This window comes from Oryx dammah, unplaced genomic scaffold, assembly GCF_014754425.2.
Source record: "Oryx dammah isolate SB20612 unplaced genomic scaffold, SCBI_Odam_1.1 HiC_scaffold_9, whole genome shotgun sequence".
Taxonomy (NCBI): domain Eukaryota; kingdom Metazoa; phylum Chordata; class Mammalia; order Artiodactyla; family Bovidae; genus Oryx; species Oryx dammah.
The window spans coordinates 27,589,197-27,610,772 of record NW_024070193.1 but is presented as its reverse complement, the minus strand read 5'-3'; the positions used below and the strand labels follow the sequence as shown (position 1 = coordinate 27,610,772).

At 41.2% G+C, this 21,576-nt stretch overlaps 1 protein-coding gene across 2 annotated transcripts in view; it reads left to right on the top strand.

The window, feature by feature from the left end:
• TAFA4 (TAFA chemokine like family member 4) overlaps positions 1–21,576 on the top strand; it is a 179,521-nt gene that overhangs the window by 125,727 nt on the left and 32,218 nt on the right. For both annotated transcript variants that reach the window (XM_040247221.1, XM_040247220.1), the window contains exon 4: positions 20,101–20,256. In XM_040247221.1, coding sequence (XP_040103155.1) covers positions 20,101–20,256 — 156 coding nt within the window. The remainder of the gene's footprint in view (positions 1–20,100; positions 20,257–21,576) is intronic.

Below are 21,576 nucleotides of genomic sequence, written 5' to 3'. Positions count from 1 at the left end.
ATTCTAAGAACTCTGTGTATTGAAGAACGTATCTGTCCTGCTGCAGATATTTTCCCCAACTTATCATTTATGTTTGACCTTTTTAAATTTTAAAGACCCACTTTTTATTACAATAGTAAACATGGCCATTGTAAGATTATAGTTGGTAAAATCTGGAAAGCAAAAAGAAGAAAATGAAAGGCAGCGTAATTCCGTCATTTAGTGACAGCCACTTTTGTCATTTTGTTGTAACATCTTCTAGTCTTTTTCTAATATGTGTGTGCGTGGTAATTGGTTTTCAAAATTTGTTTTGGCTTGCAGTTTCTATAGCCCTGTGAGGTCAAAAAGCTAGGTGGTAAGCTCTGAAGCAGATCCCTTAACTTGTGTATATCACTTCCCTTTCCCCATTTTCTTTAGGGAGGAAAGTCCTCAGTGCTTATAACGATCCTTCTCTTTGTTTCTCTAGGGAGGGTGTAAAAGGGTTGCTCCGTTTACCTTTTGTTCACATTGCTGAAGTTCCCAAACTGGATGGAGCTCCTTTGTCCGTATTTGTCTGTCTGATTCTGAGACTGTCTTTGTTTTGGTTTGTTATTAGTGCATGTAATTATTACCCTTTAGGATCACTCTCTGCTTCTCAGCTCACATTTTTTTTTTTGAAGTTAGATTTATTAAGACATAACTTAGATATATACAGTTACCCTTTCCAATGTACAGTTTGATGAGCTTTGATAGACATATGTGTGTGTGTGTGTGTATATATATTATATATATAGTAAGTTTAATCATCATAGTCACAGATACCAAAAATTTCCACCACCCCAAAAAGTATCCTCAGACACTTATGCAGTCTACTGTCTCCTTGACATCCAGGTCTGATTTCTGTCTCTATAATTTTCCTATTTTTAGGTTGATAGGTAGATAGAATCATATAGTATATAGAGTTCTGAGTTGGCTTCTTTCACTCACATAACACACCTAGGATTCATCCATGTTGTTGAGTGTCAGTGATTCATTCATTTTATTGTTCAGTAATGGTATTGAGTTCTATGGATATACCACAGTTTGCTTATCTATTCACCAGGTAATGGACATTTGGCATGTTTAGACTTGTTGACTATTATGAAAGAAAGCTGCTATCGCCATTCATATATAAGTCTTTGTATAAAAATATGATTTCATTCCTCTACTGAGGAATTAGATTGCTGAGTTGTATGGTAATTGCATGCTTACCTTTGTGATCAACTGTGAACTTGCTTCCCATAGTGACTATACCATTTTGCATTCCCACCAATAATGTATGAGATTTCTAGTTGGTCCTCATTCTTACCAGCAGTTGGTTTTGTCACTTTTATGATTTTAGCCATTTTAGTAGATACTTAGCAGTATCTTACTGTAGTTTTAATTTGTGAAATCTTCTCTGTTGGTGTTGTGAGTATTTTCATATGCTAAATTGTCTATTTATAAATTGACTTTGATGAAATATCTCTTTAATGCTGTGCCTGTTTTTGGTGAGAGAAAGTGTTTATTTTCTTAGTGAGTTGGAAGAGTTCTTTTTGTATTCTAGATTAAAGACATTTATTAGATATGTTTTCCAAATTATATTTCCCAGTGTGTATCTTATTATTTAATTCTTAAATATCTTTTGATGAATTAATATGTTTTTAATTATCATGAAGTTCATTTTATCTTTTTGGTGATTTCTGGCTTGTTATTTGGGTGTCAAATATGTATCTAAGAATCCACTGCTAAATCCAAGTTTATGAAGGTTTACTCCTCTGTTATCTTATAAAAGTTTTGGTTTTAGCTCTTATTGATTTATTTGATTTTAAATGCTGTGAAAGTGCTGCACTCAATATGTCAGCAAATTTGGAAAACTCAGCAGTGGCCACAAGACTGGAAAAGGTCAGTTTTCATTCCAATCCCAAAGAAAGGCAATGCCAAAGAATGCTCAAACTACTGCATAATTGCATTCATCTCACATGTTAGTAAAATAATGCTTAAAATTCTCCAAGCCAGGCTTCAATAGTATGTGAACTGTGAACTTCCAGATGTTCAAGCTGGTTTTATAAAAGGCAAAGGAACCAGAGATCAAATTGCAAACATCCGCTGGATCATTGCAAAAGCAAGCGAGTTCCAGAAAAACATCTATTTCTGCTTTATTGACTATACTGAAGCCTTTGACTGTGTGGATCACAATAAACTGTGGAAAATTCTGAAAGAGATGGGAATACCAGACCACCTGACCTGCCTCTTGAGAAACCTATATGCAGGTCAGGAAGCAACAGTTAGAACTGGAACAACAGACTGGTTCCAAATTGGGAAAGGAATATGTCAAGGCTGTATATTGTCACCCTGCTTATTTAACTTATATGAAGAGTACATCATGACAAACGCTGAGCTGGATGAAGCACAAGCTGGAATCAAGATTGCTGGGAGAAATATCAATAACCTCAGATATGCAGATGACACTACCCTTATGGCAGAAAGTGAAGAGGAACTAAAGACCTCTTGATGAAAGTGAAAGAGGAGAGAGAAAAAGTTGGCTTAAAGCTCAACATTCAGAAAACAAAGATCATGGCATCCAGTCCCATCACTTCATGGCCAATAGATGAGGAAACAGTGGAAACAGTGGCTGACTTTATTTTCTTGGGCTCCAAAATCACTGCAGATGGTGACTGCAGCCGTGAAATTAAAAGATACTTACTCCTTGGAAGAAAAGTTATGACCAACCTAGATAGCATATTCAAAAGCAGAGCCATTACTTTGCCAACAAAGGTCTGTTTAGTCAAGGCTATGGTTTTTCCAGTGGTCATGTATGGATGTGAGAGTTGGACTATAAAGAAAGCTGAGCACTGAAGAATTGATGCTTTTGAACTGTGGTGTTGGAGAAGACTCTTGAGAGTCCTTGGACTGCAAGGAGATTCAACCAGTCCATCCTAAAGGAAATCAGTCCTGAATATTCATTGGAAGAATTGATGCTGAAGCTGAAACTCCAAATCTTTGGCTACGAGATGTGACGAACTGACTCATTTGAAAAGACCCTGATGCTGGGAAAGGTTGATGGCGGGAGAAGAAGGTGATGACAGAGGGTGAGATGGTTGGATGGCATTACCGACTCAGTGGACATGAGTTTGAGTAAGTTCTGGGAGTTGGTGATGGATAAGGAGGTCTGGCATGCTGCGGTTCATGGGGTCGCAAAGAGTTGGACACGACAGAGTGACTGAACTGAACTGAATAGTTCTAAATTAATTGAGACATATTATATGGCACATTGTATGGTCTTTTCTGATTAACTTACTATATGTGTCCAAAATAACGTATTTCCTGTTGTTGAGTAGAGTGTTCTTTAAATCTTGTCAAATTGGTTGATAGTGCTGTTTTGATTTTCTGTGTCGCTGTTGACTTCATCTTGTTATTGTAATAGTTGCTGAGAGAAGGGGATGAAAATCCCCCCTTCCTCCTCTCTCTTTTCTTTTGAAGTCATACTACTACTGTTAGTACTCAGAGGTCTTTGTTTGTCCCTTAAGTCTTTGTCTGTTCCTTGTGTTAAATTTTGTCCTCTAGTTTTATTTTTTCTATTTGTTTATTTTGCTCATTTTCTTGTTGGAGACTTTCTGTCAATGTTGTACCTCCTTATAGAAGAGTGGAATCTCTGAGTACGTACAGGACTTGGTGACCAGTGGACTTTGGTTTTGAGTGTATGGGTGTTCAGGCAGGCCTCCTTTGAGCGCCATGCCTTGAAGGACCTATTGAGGTCCTTGCAAGTGAAGTGGTTGCATCGTCTTACTTCTCCTGTCCCAATCAGTCACTTCTAATCTACCTGCTTTCCATCTCCCCAGACACAATGAAATGTTTCTCACTTGTTTGATGTGTTAACTTTTATTTTTTTGTTCTTGTGAGTTTGACTCCTTTGTCTTCCTCAGCTATAGTATTGGTTGCATCTCTGGAAGGAGAAAACACTGACCTAAGTGGTAATTTACCATCTTGCAGCTGGAATTTAAACAATTAAAACATTTACTGAAAACTGGTTCTGCTAAGTTGCTGTTCAGAAAAGGTTCATGGTGACATGTCAGGTTCAGAATGCTATTTTAATTCTGGGCTTAGATACTTAGTGACATGTATAATATCACAACAAAAATAATGCTTATAGGAGAGTTTAACAACTAAAAATTGTTTAGGTTTTGTTAAAAAAATCATTATGCAGTATTTTGTTCTAGTCTATTTTAGCTAGAAGTAAAATGGAACAAAATTTTCTAAGAGAAAATGTGAAAAAATCATATATTTTTTATGTTTGAAATGTACAAGTGGAAGCTTATCGCCAGTTTGTACATGCATATAGGTTTATTCATTTTTGTCTACTGAGATGGTTCTGCATATAAATTTAGTGGAAGAACGATTGAGAAATCTATCCAACTGTGCAAGAAATGTTGTTGAAATCACAGATGCAGATATTGAAAGGACTTGCAGGACTAAAACAAGTCCTTTTGTTTAGTTTTATCTTTTAACTCTGTTTGGCTTTATTCTGATATTAGCATACACACACACTACAGGTTCTTGGAAACTGAAGTCAGCAGTTAACGCTTCTTTTTTTTTTCTTTCTTGCACTTACTTCTGATTTGCATTGGAGTGCTAGGAATGGGGAGGAGTGTGTCTGGGGCTGGGAGGGAAGGTGCCAGTAAATCCTAATGTCAGTTCCCTACTTCATCAGCTACCGCTATGGGAGAGGCGTTTTGCAGTCTTTTCCGTGTCTCTGCAATCATGTTCCTCATTCAGAAGAAAACGGCTCAATCTGATCATCTGAGCATGGGGAGCCACTTTATTTGATTTCCCGTCCTCCAGTGGGGCCTGCTGAATTTAAAACCTTGGAAGGTACTAGGCAGTGATGAAACCAGGAACCAGAGACCAGGAAACTGGAGCGCCCAGTATGTAGTCCAGTGCAGTGGGGATAGGAGTCATGACTCATGCTTGAAGATGCCCTAAATTTGGCAGCAGCTGGCTTCTAATGGGAGAGTCAGGGGTTTAAGGAAGCACTGAAGGAATATTTCTTAGGAAATAAATGAATTAATGCACCAGGTGAGGGCTTCCCTGGTGGCTCAGCTGATAAAGAATCTGCCTGCAATGCTGGAGGCCTGGGTTTTATCCCTGGATTGGGAATATTCCCTGGAGAAGGAAATGGCAACCCATTCCAGTATTCTTGCCTGGGAAATCCCATGGACACAGGAGCCTGTAGCCCTGGACACAGGGCTACAGTCCACGGACTCACAAGAGTCGGACATGACTGAGCAACAAAACCACCACCACATACCAGGTGGGAAAAAATTAAAACAGAGGTTGCTATTTCAAATCTTTAATAATTATCAGTTGAGTGAGGGGAGCGTTATTAGGGGGATGTTTTGCTAACAGAAGGCATTTACTTTTTCCTTGTTCTGAGAAGTATAATTTTTTTTAAATGATTTGAATTCAATTCTTTGCATTTCTTCCTAGATCATCCCAGTTTAACAGTTATTTAAGTAGTCCATCATAATTACAGCAGTAATGTTAATCACGCGCGTGTGTGGGTGTGTGAGTTGCTCAGTCGTGTCCGACTCTTTGCGACTCCATGCCCTGTAGCCCGCCAGGCTCCTCTGTCTGTGGGATTCTCCAGGCAAGGTTACTGTTAATTAGCAGTAAAAACTTACTGTTTTACTGTTAATAACTTACTGTTATAGCAGTAAAACTTTATTGAAGTTGAACATTGAACAATGTTGTGTTAGTTTCCGCTAAAGCGACTCAGCTGTCCCTATGCGTGTTCTTTTTCATATTGCTTTCCATGTAATTTATCAGAGGATATTGAATGTAGTTCCCTGTGCTATACACTAGGACCTTATTGTCACATCCATCTGACTATACTAGTTTGTGTCTCATACATCCATATGTATTGAGCACTTACCACTTCACCTGTATTACTGTTTATTCTCAACCCACCCTCTGAAGGTTTATTATTTTGCAGACATGGAAACAGAGGCAAACAGGAATGAAGTCACTTGTTGAAAACCTCCCAGAAGTAGAGAGATGGCAAGCTAGCCGTTGAAACAGAGGTACCTGGAGTCTTTAAAGACTGGAATGACTTTGAGTTCTTTATTGCAATGTTAGCTTCTCCCGCCCCAACTTATTATTTGGAAACTCCTCAAATCTAGAGAAAGGTTGGATGAAAAGTATATCTTCATATCCCTTATGAGGCATTGCAGGCAGATTGTTTACCATCTGAGCCACCACGGAAGCCTCCCTATCATATTAGAACTGCCAATTACACACTCCTATGCCTCTGATGCTGGGAGGGATTGGGGCAGGAGGAGAAGGGGATGACAGAGGATGAGATGGCTGGATGGCATCACTGACTGGATGGGTGTGAGTCTGAGTGAACTCCGGGAGTTGGTGATGGACAGGGAGGCCTGGCGTGCTGCGATTCATGGGGTCGCAAAGAGTCAAACACGACTGAGCAACTGAACTGAACTGAACTGATGCCTGTGTAGCTATTCCTTTTTTTTTTTTTTAAGTGTTTGAAAGTAACTGGCAAACTGCATATATTTTCCAAGAATAAGACCATTCTCCAAAACAATTTACTACTGTAACAAACTATGTCACTATAAACTAAAGCAAATAATGAATTGGGCTTAAATCTCCAATTTACCACACAGACACAGACACACACACACACACACACACACACACACTTTTTCAGAAACAAAAATGATCCCAAACAATGTATTTTGCCCAGTCGTGTTAGCGCTGTGATACCTCTTGATGTGAAGCTCATCACCTTCTTGCAGTCCATGAAATGAGAATGAGTAAGTGACAATGTATGAGTCATCTCAGGCTGCCATAACATATTAGAGTCATCTCAGGCTGCCGTAACATATTAGCACAGACTGGGTGGTTTAAACAATAGAAATTTATTTTCTCATAGTTCTTGAAGTTAGAAGTCCAAGGTCAAGGTGTCAGCACATTCATCTTCCGGTGTGATCTCTTCCTGGCTTGCAGACTCCTCTCTTCTCACCATGTCCTCGCACAGCTTGTTCTGTGTGCGTGTGCAGAGGGGGCCAGGTCTCTGGTATCTCTTCCTTTTCTTATAAGAACACCAGTCCTCTTGGGTTGGGGCTCTGCCCTTAAGACCTCATTTAACCTGAATACCTGCCTAAAGGCCCTATCTCCAAATACTGTCATATGGGGATTAGAGATTCATCATACAGATTTTTGTGGGAAGAGGGCATAATTCAGTCTATGACAGATGTCTTGAAGGAATACTTCTGAAATATAGGAAGATTCAGTTCATTTCAGTTCAGTCACTCAGTTGTGTCTGACTCTTTGCGATCCCAGGACTACAGCATGCCAGGCCTCCCTGTCCATCACCAACTCCTTCATCCAAACCCATGTCCATTGAGTCAGTGATGCCATCCAACCATCTTATCATCTGTCATCCCTTTCTTCTCTGCCTTCAATCTTTCCCAGCATCTTTGCCGATGAGTCAGTTCTTCACATCAGGTGGCCAAAGTATTGGAGTTTCAGCTTTAACATCAGTGCTTCCAATGAACACTCAGGACTGATCTCCTTTAGGATGGACTGGTTGGATCTCCTTGCTGTCCAAGGGACTCTCAAGAGTCTTCTCCAACACCACAGTTCAAAAACATTAATTTCTCGGTGCTCAGCTTTCTTTATAGTCCAACTCTCATGTCCATACATGACTCCTGGAAAAGGTGCATCTCATGTAACATGTGAAAGTATATGTTACTAATTAAAGGCAGCTTTTGTATTATGTAATAATTGATCTGGGAGCTTTTAGTTTGTATATATAAATAATCAGAAATACTACACGTGAAATATATAGTCATCTAATATTGAGATCCTCGCGAGCGCTTATTCTATGCTGCTTATTGTCTTCCCTGTATATGTGTCTTCTAGTTGATGGTATTTTTAACAAAGAATGGCAAAGTGATAGTGCCCTTGATTAAGTGTGGAGGGAAAGTCTTTAGAATATGTGTGTTGTTGAGTAGTGAAAGAAGAAAATTTTTGGTAAGATGAATTAAACTTGCTGAGTATGGGAAGTTTGTAGATACTCTAAAAACTAAGGAAAGCGACTGAGTTGTGTTGAGTTAGAACATATTATTCTTTTGACTTTTAATCTGTTATTGAAAATTATATTTATAATATCTATTATAATAGGATAGTAATAATTTTCTCCCCAAAAATGGTATTGCATTTTTTGAGTACAGGAAGAAGGTCTTGAGGGGGCGAAAGAACAAGTAGGGCGGATATAATTCTTAGACTGGATTAGATACAACTTTATACAGGGAAAAGTTGTTACATAGTGTAATGTGTAATTTTTTATTTTCTTCTTGCCTTCTGCTGTATGATGATAAATGTCTACGAAACCATTCAGGAGCTTCCCTTATTTCTCTATGAGCTTCTCTTTAGCCCTTTGACACTTCAGTCAGTCTCTCTTTTTTAAAAACATATTTATTTGTTTGTGCCGAGTCTTAGCTGTGGCACATGGATCTATGGTTGTAGCATGTGAACTCTTAGTTGTGGGATCTAGTTCCCTGATGAGGGATTGAGGATCAAACCCTGGCCCCCTGCATTGGGAGCACAGTCTCTTAAACACTGGGCCACCAGGGACGTCCCAGCCACTCTCTTCTGAGAAGTCTTTCCAGGTGACTTTCTCCTCTTGACCTAAATCTGCTGTATTCTCAGTAAAATGGCTTTGAGTAGTATTCAGACAACTATACTATGCCATTGGCAATGGCTTTATGAGATTCTTCAGCATTTGTAATACTCGCGTCATGGGATGTTTTGGAGCATCACCAAGAGGCTGCCCTGAGACTTGACGGTACAGTTCCTGCTGTTGAGCGGGGACTAGATTTGTGTGACCAGGCATAATTTTTTAACTGATGATGTCAGTGAACAGTCATATAGCAGTGAACACAGGTTCCATATAGAATATCTGGCACAATGGTGACACCCAGAAAACTGGGATAAGGAAGGTTATAAGTGAGCTGTGTGTGCTTCTATCCAATGCCCACCTCTTCACATAGGTTGCGCCCATAACCTTCTACCTGCTCAGATGTCTCTATAGCAGTTTTCTGTATCCAGTTTTCTCCAATAAAACCTAGGAAGCATGTTGGAAAGCAGAGACATTACTTTGCCAACAAAGGTCCATCTAGTCAAGGCTGTGGTTTTTCCAGTAGTCATGTATGGATGTGAGAGTTGGACTATAAAGAAAGCTGAGCGTTGAAGAATTGATGCTTTTGAACTGTGGTGTTGGAGAACTCTGGAGTCCCTTGGACTGCAAGGAGATCTAACCAGTCCATCCTAAATGAGATCAGTCCTGAGTATTCATTGGAAGGACTGATGTTGAAGCTGAAACTCCAATACTATGGCCACCCAATGCAAAGAGCTGATGTATTTGAAAAGACCCTGATGCTGGAAAAGATTGAAGGCGGGAGAAGAAGGGGATGACAGAGGATGAATCGGCATCACTGATTCAATGGAAATGAATTTGAGTAAACTCCAGTAGTTGGTGATGGACAGGGAGGCCTGGTGTACTGCAGCCCATGGGGTCGCAAAGAGTTGGACATGACTGAGTGACTGAACTGAACTGATACATGTTTGCTGTAAACTCTCCTACCTAAAAATTGCTAACATCTGTACACCATATACATTCTTATTTTTCTTCTGCCTTTCACAGCACAATTTCTAGCTGTAATTATTGTTTCCAGTTTCTCACTTTACATGTTTTCTTGAAACCTGTTCCAATCATGATTTGCCTCCACTGTTCTTCTGATACTTCTCTTGTGAACGCCACCAGTGGCTTTAACCTCTTGTGAACGCCACCAGTGGCTTTAACACTGTAATGTCCAGGGGTCCTCATCTTACTTCAGTTCACAGCAGCATTTAACACGATCACTCCCTTATCTTTGAAAGCTTTGTCCCCTGGGGCTGCCAGGATACCTCTCATTCATCCTTGGTTCTCGTTTTAGGCCGCTGATCACTCCTTTTCTTCCAAATTTGTACCATTAAAGTGAGCCTTAAAAAAAATTCTTGAGGTCCAATTACTTCCTTGGGGATTTGACCCAATCTGACGACTTTAAATACCATCCACATATTCTAATGATGGACAGACTTAAACCAACCTTCTCTCTTAATCTTCAGACTAAAGTCTCACACCTAACCACCTAGTTGATATTCCTCAGTTAGGTATCTAACCAGCACCTAAAACCAAGTAAGCTCCTGGTTTGCTCTCATTTCTTGGAGGATCATCGCCACCCTTCTCATTGTTTAAGGCAGCAGCCTCAGAGTCTGCTTTGACACCTCTCTTCCGCTCACACTGTACATGTAACCCCTCAGCACATCCCATCACCTCTACCTTCTAACTGTATCCAGATCCCCACCTTTCATCACCACTGCTGCCAGCTGCTCCAAGCCATCAGCACCTCTCCCTGGACAATGGTGACAGGAGCTGCGTCCCTGCTCCCAGCCTTGCTCCTCTTCAGTCTGCGCTCATCACAGTAGAGCCTTTACAGAGGTTTGTCATAGCAGGTCACTCCAAGTTCACACTTCCCAGGGGCTCTGAGTCATACTGTAAGTAAAGCCCAAGCCCCCACCGTGACCCACGAGGTGCTGGAGAAGCTGCCCACTCAGTCTGCATTATCTTTCGGCCTCACTGCCTATGAATCTTCCCTTCTCTCACGCAGCACCAGGTGTCAGGGCCTCTTGCCCTCAGATATCTGCAAGTGTTCGTCTCTCATACTGCGATGTCACACTGACATGTTAGGTTCTTGGGTCCTCCCTATTTTAAATTCCATCTCTGCTGCTTTGTGTTGCTTTCATCACCAGAATCTGAGAGGTCCTTGTCCTATCTTGGTCAATGTTATGTTTCCATGTGTCTGGCACAGAGCAAGTGTTCAACAAATAGTTATTGAATAAATGTGTAAACAAAAACCCAAAGTCATTTATTCAACATCCCTGGTGTTTGAAGTAGCTCATGATATCATTAAACACTTTTATTGAAACTTCAGAACCATCGTGTGTGATAGATAACAGACTAGCTGTGTATTCAGAAAAATGAGGTTGAATTACTGAGTTGAATTCCCCAAGTCTGGAAGCTGGCAGTCCAGCTCAGTAATTCTGACTCCAAGTCCAGCTCTCTCTCCTTGGTTACCTTCCGGGAAGAAGTCTGTTTCCACCTTGGGACAATCATCAGATACTGCCATTTGTTATCTCTACTTGCTGAGGCCAGAAGCATCTCTCTTCTTTATTTTATTTTTTTTTTATTTTATTTTATTTTTTTTTTCTTTTTTTTTTATTTTTAATTTTTACTTTACAATTCTGTATTGGTTTTGGCATAGATTGACATGAATCCACCACAGGTGTACATGCGTTCCCAAACATGAACCCGCCTGCCGCCGGCTAGCACACAACATCTCTCTGGGTCATCCCCGCGCATCAGCCCCAAGCGTGTCATATCCTGCATCAGACATAGACTGGCATTTCGATTCTTACATGTTATTATACTGTCTGCTCAACCCCAGCGGAGGCCTGGAGCATAGCAGGAGCCCAGGGGATACTTGTCTGCCCAACGAAGTTATGACTTTTGTCCAGCTGATGGTCCTGTGGCTACCATAGTCTTAACGTCCATAGTGTCAGGTATCTCGTTTTGACAGAGAGCCAAGTTGGGGCCAGGACTGGGGAAGAAAGTTGAGAGTTTAGATGGGAAGCACAACTAGGCGTAGTGAGCTTGTTTCCCAAAGGCAAGTGGCGCGCCACGGCCTCATTCTGTGTTTCATTTCATGAAGTCTTGTTTTCAGCCTTCTGTTTGCTGTGTTCCATTCCCATGGATGGGGAGGCTGAGAATACTGTAGAGAAAACCCTGCTCAAATCAAAGAAACACTTGCTAAGATCACTGGAGTGTGAGGCTTCCCTCTGAGGGTATATTTTCCTGTGCTGGGCTGGAGGAGGAAGTGGGGAAAGGATTTAAACAAAAGCAAAGGATGTGAGGGAAATAACAGTATCAAGAAACTCACCCTAATCAGATGCCTTCTGTCTCTCCATCAGCTTTTAGTTAGCTGCAGCCAATCAAAGTAGAACTTTTATTGCAAATGAGGTTTTGTATTTTATCCCTTTTATCCTGGGAAGACCCTGATGGCACTGGAACAAATATGTATTTATTTACCCTGCTGTCAACTTTTCTTAAAAACATATTTAATAAGAAAAACAGATACATATTTAAGCATATAACATTAATCTAACCTCTGTAGCAATCCCAGAGCAATGAATTTTTGTCGTAAGGATTGTCATAACTCTTTTAATGGTATATACATAAATTATTCAGGTGAGTGAGAAGCCAGGCATATTAGGTTTTACAATTCTGCCAGTATGTTATGTCACCTTTTGGAAAAAGAACATATACAACCTGATTGCAAATTCAGAAGTGTGGAAAGCAATAAGAAGGTGAGATGATTTGAGAGAGTAGCACTGAAATGTATATATTACCATATGTAAAATATATAGCCCGTGGGAATTTGCTGTATAACACAGGGAGCCCAAAGCCTGTGCTCTGTGACAACCTAGAGGGGTGGGATGGGGTGGGAGGTTTTAGAAGGAGGGGACATATGTATACCTATGGCTGATTCATGTTGATATGTGGCAGAAGCTATCACAATATTGCAAAGTAATTATCCTCCAATTAAAAAAAAGTGAAATTAAAAATAAATAATTTTTCAAGTTTCCCCAGTTTAAAAATATGCCTCTAAGAGCACTGAGAATAGTGTCTGGCACATAGTACACTGTATGAAACTGTTGGTTAAATAAATAGAAGTAATACACTTCCATCCACCTATCCAGAGGAGAAGCTTGGAAGGGAAATGGCTCAGAAACTGACAAGGATTAATGGCGTAAAAAGGATAGAGATTTTCTTTTCTTCCCCCTTCTTTGGCCAGTTTCTGTCCAGTGAACCTGGCTCCACTTCTGTGTAACTCATTTGTCCATCCTCCACTCTACACCTTGAAGCTCAAAAGTAAACCTCACATGAGAAATTTCAGCACAACTTCTCACTTACTGCATAGCCCTTATGTTATTATATGTATGTCGCTGTAGTTTTCATGACAATTCCCCTAGCAAAATGTTCCTTGCTGTTTAAGAGAGAAAATGCATCTTTGTTTTAAGTGAATTTATCTGAAGTGGCCAATTCCTGGTACTAAGCTTACTGAACAAGGCATCCCTCTTCTATGTCTTCATAGAGAACTAAGCCGCTGTTTCTTGTCTGCTTCCTACTCTCTTCATTTTCCTGTCTAGCAACACTATACTTCATAGATAGATGTCTGATGTTTATGGTGGTCACAATATATGTCAGCTTGACTGGTGGGGTGCCTGGTCAAACATTATTCTGGGTGTTTCTATGAGGGTGTTTTGGATAAGATGATCATTTGAATTTATAGATTAATCTTTATTTTTTATTTTTTTAAATGCCCTGATTTTATTATTATTATTATTTTTATTTTACATTATTTTACTTTACAATACTGTATTGGTTTTGCCATACATCAGCATGAATCTGCCACGGGTGTACATGTGTTCCCAATCCTGAACCCCCCTCCCACGCCCCTCCCCATACCATCCCTCTGGGTCATCCTAGTGCACCAGCCCCAAGCATCCTGTATCCTGCATCAAACCTAGACTGGTGATTCGTTTCTTATATGATATTATACATGTTTCAATGCCATTCTCCCAAATCATCTCACCTTCTCCCTCTCCCACAGAGTCCAAAAGACTGTTTGATACATCTGTGTCTCTTTTGCTGTCTTACATACAGGGTTATCGTTACCATCTTTCTAAATTCCATATATATGTGTTAGTATACTGTATTGGTATTTTTCTTTCTGGCTTACTTCACTCTGTATAATCGGCTCCAGTTTCATCCATCTCATTAGACCTGATTCAAATGTATTCTTTTTAATGGCTGAGTAATACTCCATTGTGTATATGTACCACAGCTTTCTTATCCATTCATCTGCTGATGGACATCTAGGTTGTTTCCATGTCCTGGCTATTATAAACAGTGCTGCGATGAACATTGGGGTGCAAGTGTCTCTTTCAATTCTGGTTTCCTCGGTGTGTATGCCCAGCAGTGGGATTGCTGGGTCATATGGCAGTTCTATTTCCAGTTTTTTAAGGAATCTCCACACTGTTCTCCATAGTGGCTGTACTAGTTTGCATTCCCACCAGCAGTGTAAGAGGGTTCCCTTTTCTCCACACCCTCTCCAGCATTTATTTCTTGTAGATTTTTGGATCGCAGCCATCTGACTGGTGTGAAATGGTACCTCATTGTGGTTTTGATTTGCATTTCCCTGATAATGAGTGATGTTGAGCATCTTTTCATGTGTTTGTTAGTTGACCTCCTGAAAATGAGTGGGCCTCATCCAATCAGTTGAAGGCCTAAATAGAGCAAAAAGCTGTATGTTCCTCTTGAATAAGAGAGATTTCTTCCAAACTTTTTAGACGCTAACTGAAACATACGCACTTCCTGGGTCTTGAGTTTGTCCACCTTTGGACTAGAATGACACTGCGGCTCTCCTGCTTCTCCAGCTTGCTGATTCACCCTGTAGATCTTGGGAATTGCCAGCTTCCATAATCACTTGAGCCAGTTCCTTAGGATAAATCTCTTTCTGTGTATATACAACCTGCTGTAGCGTTCTTGCCTGGAAAATCTCATGGACAGAGGAGCCTGGCCAGCTACAGTCCATGGGGTCGCAAAAAGTCACACACGACTAACTAACTGAACATACATACAGTAAAATATTAGCTACCATAGCTACTGCATTATCCACCATCCTGTGACATCATAGACACTATATAGGTTTGAATCTCTCCTCTTTCCATTCTCTAATTGTGTTAATGTGGGCAAATTAATTTCTGGATATTTTGTTAAATGTAAAATAGAAATGACAATAGTACCTACCTCATAGCATCTTTAAAGACTACATGGGACAATATTTATAGGAAGTTTAGAACAGTGCTTGCAACCTGCCATAGTTCATCAAGTCAGGAAAGCTGTCAGTTGTGAAATACACTGCTATTTTGTATATTTCAAAGAAGGGAAAGCAAGGCCAATTATAATGGTAAGATGCTATCAGTTGTGACATCTCCTGACACATTAAAAGATGAAAAAAAAATGTTTCTTAAAATCAATAAAGTACCAGAGTTGGTGCTATATAAGTGAATAAAATCTACACCAGGCAGGCTGGTTATTCAGAGACAAGACTGAATAGAAAAAATCTATTTGTGTTTGTGGATGGTTATCTAAATAGCAACAAACTCTCAGCAAACTATAATATTAATGAATGTTCACATCACTTCTTGGCTAGTCTAGGAAGTTACTAAAGCATATTTCTTTTATTTTCTTAATGGGGTATAGAGCTGCTCTCTATTATAGACTCTCTATGGCCATTTAAAGTCTAATTAAGGCATGATGGCTGTTATAGACTTCCCCCACCAAATTCATATGTTGAAGCCCTGAGCCCCAAATGCAGCTGTGTTTGGAGACAGGGTCTATGAGGAGGCGATAAAAGTTAAATGAAGTCATAGGGTGGGCCCTAATTTAATAGGGCTGGTGTCCTTAGAGAAAAGAGGAAGCAATGCTAGAGCGTGCTATCTCTGCCCCATGAGGACACGGTAAGAAGGAGGGGGTCCCTGCGGTCCACTGGCTGTGACTCTAACCTCCCAGTTCAGGGGGGTCAGGTGAACTAAGAGCCTGCCCACATGCTGTGCAGCCAAAATGCTAAAGGAAATTAATTAAAAAAAAACCAAACACAACAGGCTGTCTAAAGCCAGGGAAAGAACTCTCACCAGGAATTGAATTGGCCAGCCCCTTGGTCTTGGGTGTCTAACTTTCAGAACTCTGAGACACAAAGTCTGTTTGGAGGCCACCCAGTCTGGGTTAGTGTGTCGCAGCAGCTGATGGGGAGGGTGGCCACTGAGAGAGGACTGGCCCCCTCTCCCCCGGCCCCCAGTCGTTGCCTGTCTGGGATTGTTTGACCCGAAGGCGCTTATGTGCAATTGGAAACCAGAGAAAGACTCTCCCGTGAACTCTCCCCGTCCTCATTTCTCTGTTTATGTGGTGCTGAAGTTCCATGCTACTTTACTGACACTGTAATTACTCTTTATTTTTTATTTATGTACTTTCTTACAATCACAACTACCTATGGGAAATAAGCACTCTTCTTGTGAACATTTAATTAGGTTTATAGTTTTAATTATGTCTTTCATATTTACGTGTTCTTGTGTTGCGGATTGAAAGCTGTCTCTCATGTTGGTGGTTTGAGTCTCTGGGTCCTGGTTCCACTTTTATGTATTTTACAAATGAAACTTTGCCTTAGTGTTTGTTCTTACCATTATTTGGATTTTGTTTTTCCCCGTTTAAGATGGTATGATAGGGAAGGGCCAGAAAATCATTCAGCATGATACAGAGATTATTTTGTAGAAGGCCTGTCTGTATGGACTGAAAATCTGAAATACGGAATTTTTCAAATGAGTTTTGTTATTCGAAGCACATCCACCAAACAACAGAGACCGAGCAAAACATTAACCCGTGGGACTCCTTGGGGAAACCTGTTTTAATGAGTAGATGAGATTTCTTGTAATTCACAGAACAATTTATATGTAAATGGAATCTGTGAAAACCGTGAGTTGGGTGCTCTGAGGGTACTCAAAAGCTTGCCTTTCATTAATAATTTCTTAACACTGCCTCTGTAATGTTGTTTATATTGCTTTTTTAAAATGAGAGCAAAGCTAAGTCTTTCCATCCTAGTTATAACCAGAGTTAGTGTGTTAGTTATCTATTACTGTGTAACAAATTAGCCCTCAGATGCTTGAAACAACGTACAGTTGACCCTTGAACAACACGGGCTTGAACTGTGCAGGTCCACTGTCCTCTGATTTGCTTTAAGAAATATGCACTATAGTGCCACGTGACCTGTGGTTGGTTGAATTCGTGGATGTGTAACTGTAGGTAAGGAGCGCCAACCATAAGTTATACTCAGATTTTCGATTGTCTGTGGAGTTGGTGCTTCTGACTCCTGCATTGTTCACAGGTCAGCTGTATATTATTTTACTCACTCCTGTGACTGGTGGCAGCAGACTTCAACTCCTGGCCACAAGGCCCTCAGAGCTGCACGCCCATGGCTTCCTCAAACCCCTGCTCCTGGTGTTTGCTGTTGGTATTGGCACACAGACCAGTGCTGGAGCAGCATCAGAGGAAATATACCTAGAAGCTCACGTCCAGGGTTAGTGGCAAGAGTCTTCAGTTTCTTTATAAGGGCCACTTATGTCATGGTTTCCCTAGAGTGAGTGATCCAAAGCGCACAGGAAGAGTGGCCACCCAATTGTGTAAGTGCCGTATTACGATGGCAGGCTCTTGGTCACGCAGACCCACCCTGGTACCATGTGGGAAGGGACTGCACAAACGTGTGGACGGGGGGAGGCAGGGCTGACGGGATCACCTTAGATGGTGACTGCCACAGTTGACATGACCTTGAACACAATGGCGGAGTCACTGAGTAGAGTCATTCCCTCAGGGTCACTCACGAGAATAGGTTCAGCTACTATTAACCTGAGCTTCCCTCGTGGCTAAGATGGTAAAGAATCTACCTGCAATGCAGGAGACCCGGGTTCGATCCCTGGATTGGGAAGATACCCTGGAGGAGGGCATGGCAACTGACTCCAGTATTCTTGGCCTGGGGGAAATCCCATGGACAGAGAAGCCTGGTGGGCTACAGTCCACGGGGTCCCGAAGAGTCAGAAACGACTGAGTGACTAAGCGCACACACATTTTTAACCTAAGTTCTCTCTTTGCTCTGCATGCTCCTGATACTCTTCCAGTAAATCCTCTTTGAATTAAGTGAGCTCAGATCAGTTTCCGTTGTTATAACAGAAGAGTTCTAACTGATAAAATGAACTCCAAAGTAAATTAAACCCAAACTACTTTTTGTTTGTTACAGAACTATAGAAGTCAGGTTTCTCATTGTTGGTGTCAGGAGTTACAAATAGAGAATTGTGGACAGAGCATTGAGAACCTGTGGTGCTAGGTTGGAATTGGAGATATTGGTGTGAACTTATGCTGTACACACACATGCACACACACACTCCTAGATCTATCTATCCTTTCAGCCCCAAATCACTCCCTGGTAGCAAAGAATAAACCTTTGTGCCAAGACCTTGGTTTCTAAATCTGATGCCCCACTAAAAACAATCAGGTCTCCTTTGAGAAAAATGATGACGGCAGGGAAAATAAAGGGTGAGTCTGGCACATTTTTGAGTCTCCATTTGAGCCAGAAAGTTAGTAAGAACTCAAAGAGTAATGGGGATATGTCAAAATGACAGAGCTGCCAGTGTGAAGGGTCTCCTCCTGTCTAAATCTCAGAGAATTTGAACATTAATATAGAATCAGTTATGCAACCATCGTGTTAATAACTGGTTCAGATAGAAATCATCGATGGATGCTAAAAATGGGTGAATGTTTGATGAAGAAGGGGGTGTTGCCATTGTTTCAATATATCTCCCCTTGAAATGCATATTAATTACAAAGGGCAAAATAATACCTTTAGAGATGGAGAAACATGGTAGACCCCACCTTAAGCAAGTAATTAACAGTTACAGCACCGGTAGCGGAATAAATGGACATTAAGTGCCTCCTGATAAGAACAGTATCACTTCTAGGGTAATCTGCCAAAGTGCATTGCCTGACTCTCATTGGGAGGAAACATCAGACAGATCCAAAGTGAGGAACATTCTACACAATAACTGACTATATTCTTTAAAAATGTCAAAGTTGTGAAAGATAAAGCCTGAGGAATAGTTCTGCCAAGAGAAGACTAAAGTGAAATCCTGAGGAAGCAGGAAAACTGCTCTGAAGGACAATCTTTGGGAAATTACTTCGGCCACGTGATGTGAAGAACTGACTCACTAGAAAAGCCCCTGATGCTGGGAAAGATCGAAGAGGGGAGGGGAAGGGGACGACAGAGGATGAGATGGTTGGATGGCATCACCGACTCAATGGACATGGGTTTGAGCAAGCTCCAGAAGTCGGTGATGGACAGGGAGGCCTGGCGTGCTGCAGTCCATGGGGTCGCAAAGAGTCGGACTCGGCTGAGCAATGAACTGAACTGAGGATTGTCAATTATGTAACAGCTTTATGTTAACGTTCATTTGTGAATTTGTTAATTATGTCAGAGTTAATTAATTATTCTTGGGAAATACATAGTACTTAGGGGTGAAGGAATGTCATGTCTTCAACTTACTCTTAAATGGCTCAGAAAAAATATATGAAAGAAAGTGAAGCAAATGGGGTCACATGTTAATGATTAGGGTATCTTGGTGAAAGGTCTTCTATCAGTTTGCTATTGCTCCTCTGACAAATGACCATGAATTTAGTGGCTTGTTTCTATGAGAAGACTGGCGCAGCTTGGCTGGTTTCTCTGGGTTAAATTCAAGGCATCAACAGGACAGCATTCCTTTATGGGGTCCCAAAGGAAGAATCTGTTTCCAAGCACATCCAGGTTTTTGGCAGAATTCAGCTCCTTGTAGTTGTAGGACTGAGGTCTCCATTTCCTTGGCTCTTGGCCCCTCTGTCTTCAAGCCAACAGTGATGCTTTTGAGCCCTCCTCAGATTTTCAACCTGACTTCCCCTTCTGATTCTCTCTCTCTGCTTTGAAGGGCTCACATGATGACATTAGCTCCACATAGGTAACCGAGGATAATCCCCTCTCTGAAACTCAACCAATTAATAATCTTAATTACAGCTTCAAAATCTCTCTGCCATGTAAATAACATAACATAGCCATGGGTATGATACCAGGGGACTAAAGGTCCCAGAAGCCAAATCTCTGTCTACTGCAGGTTCATAGGAGTTCATGCCACTATTCTTTTGTTACCTTTATCTAAGTTTAAGGTTACATCCAAACAAAAAAGTTACATAGATTCATGAATACAGTACATGGAATTGGAAAGCTGTAGTTGTGGCGTCGTTGATCCTCTTGGTAGTTCCATTTCTTCCTAACAGTCCTGGGTCTCTTTTGTTTCCCTCTTATCCACCAGGTCACCAGCAAATCAAGCAAGGGACCTGTGAGGTGGTTGCAGTGCACAGGTGCTGTAACAAGAACCGCATAGAGGAGCGATCCCAGACGGTCAAGTGTTCTTGCTTCCCAGGTCAGGTTGCTGGCACGACTCGGGCTCAGCCCTCTTGTGTTGAAGGTAAGACCTTTACAGTCAGTTTCCCTAATGTTGCCAAAGGACCTAACACTATAAGAACCTTCTTGCTTTATTGTCTTTGCAACTCCAAAGAAAAGTAGGCTGCACCTAGGTCAACTACGTCAGTGTCATTTAAAAAATGAACATAAAGGGACTTCCCTGGTGGTACAGTGCTTAAGAATCTGCCTGCCAGTGCAGGGGTCACAGGTTTGATTCCTGGCCTGGGAGGATTCCCTAGGACCCCCCAACTAGGCCCATATGCCACCAACTACTGAGCCTGTGCTCTAGGGCACATGCTCCACAGCAAGAAGCTGGTGTGCGTTGCAACTAGAGGAAGCCTGTGGGTAGCAGTGAAGACCTAGCGTGGGGAAAAGTAAAATTAAATAAAAATGAGCATAAGTATAACCCTACACATTTCTTGATGAGTAAGGCATTAATGATGTCTCTCAAAAGGAACCAATGAGGAGTTCTCTTACTGGACAGTTAGGGAGATATGGTTTGATTTCTTCTTGCCTGGCTGTCTCTTCAAATATCATCCAATGGAGCAGTTACCTCCCCAGACATGCTCTTCTCCCTGCTCTCAAACGCTGCTCAAAAAGTTAGCAATCTGGTTTTCTCACCTCCTCTTTAATGTTACAGACTAATACTCTCTTTTCTTTTTCTAGTTTACTATTTGTGAGACATCTTTGGAGCAGGTTCCCTGAGAATAGTCTGGGATCATGTATCATTTATTTGTTGTTTCCACATCCCCCAGCTGAGTACTGTGCCAGTAGTTTAGAAAAATGAATGAGGATAGATGGTTGTAGATGGAGGCCTGGGACTGATTCCTTTTGATGCCCCTGGCTCCTTCCAGCAGACACCTTGTTAGACACAAGTGTAGTCCCCAGGGGAACACACACATGAGGTAAGTCTTGTAGCTGTTTCTCCGCAGTGGCATGGAACCTCTGTGAAAATGAACACTTCCCGTCTTACCGGATGCATCTCTAAAGGTAAGTGGTTAAAACACACACACCTATTCTTATCTCTGGAATTATACAGTTGACAACAATAGCTGACTTACGCGTGCCAACTCCCCTACCGAAGGCAGACACAGATTTATAGATTGTATAGCGTACTCATGTGGTATGCATGCCCGTGGTCTGTATCAGCACGATCTTAGCCACCTTTCAAGCTGGAGGGTGAACGTGGAATGTTTCCTGACTACAGTTCCTCACCAGAAATCCTGGAGGTCAGGTGAGTTGCCAAATGCAGATTTCATCAGATTTTCTCAAGGTAAAAAAGTACATATACCATCTATTAGCTAACAGTCCTGAAGTCATCTTC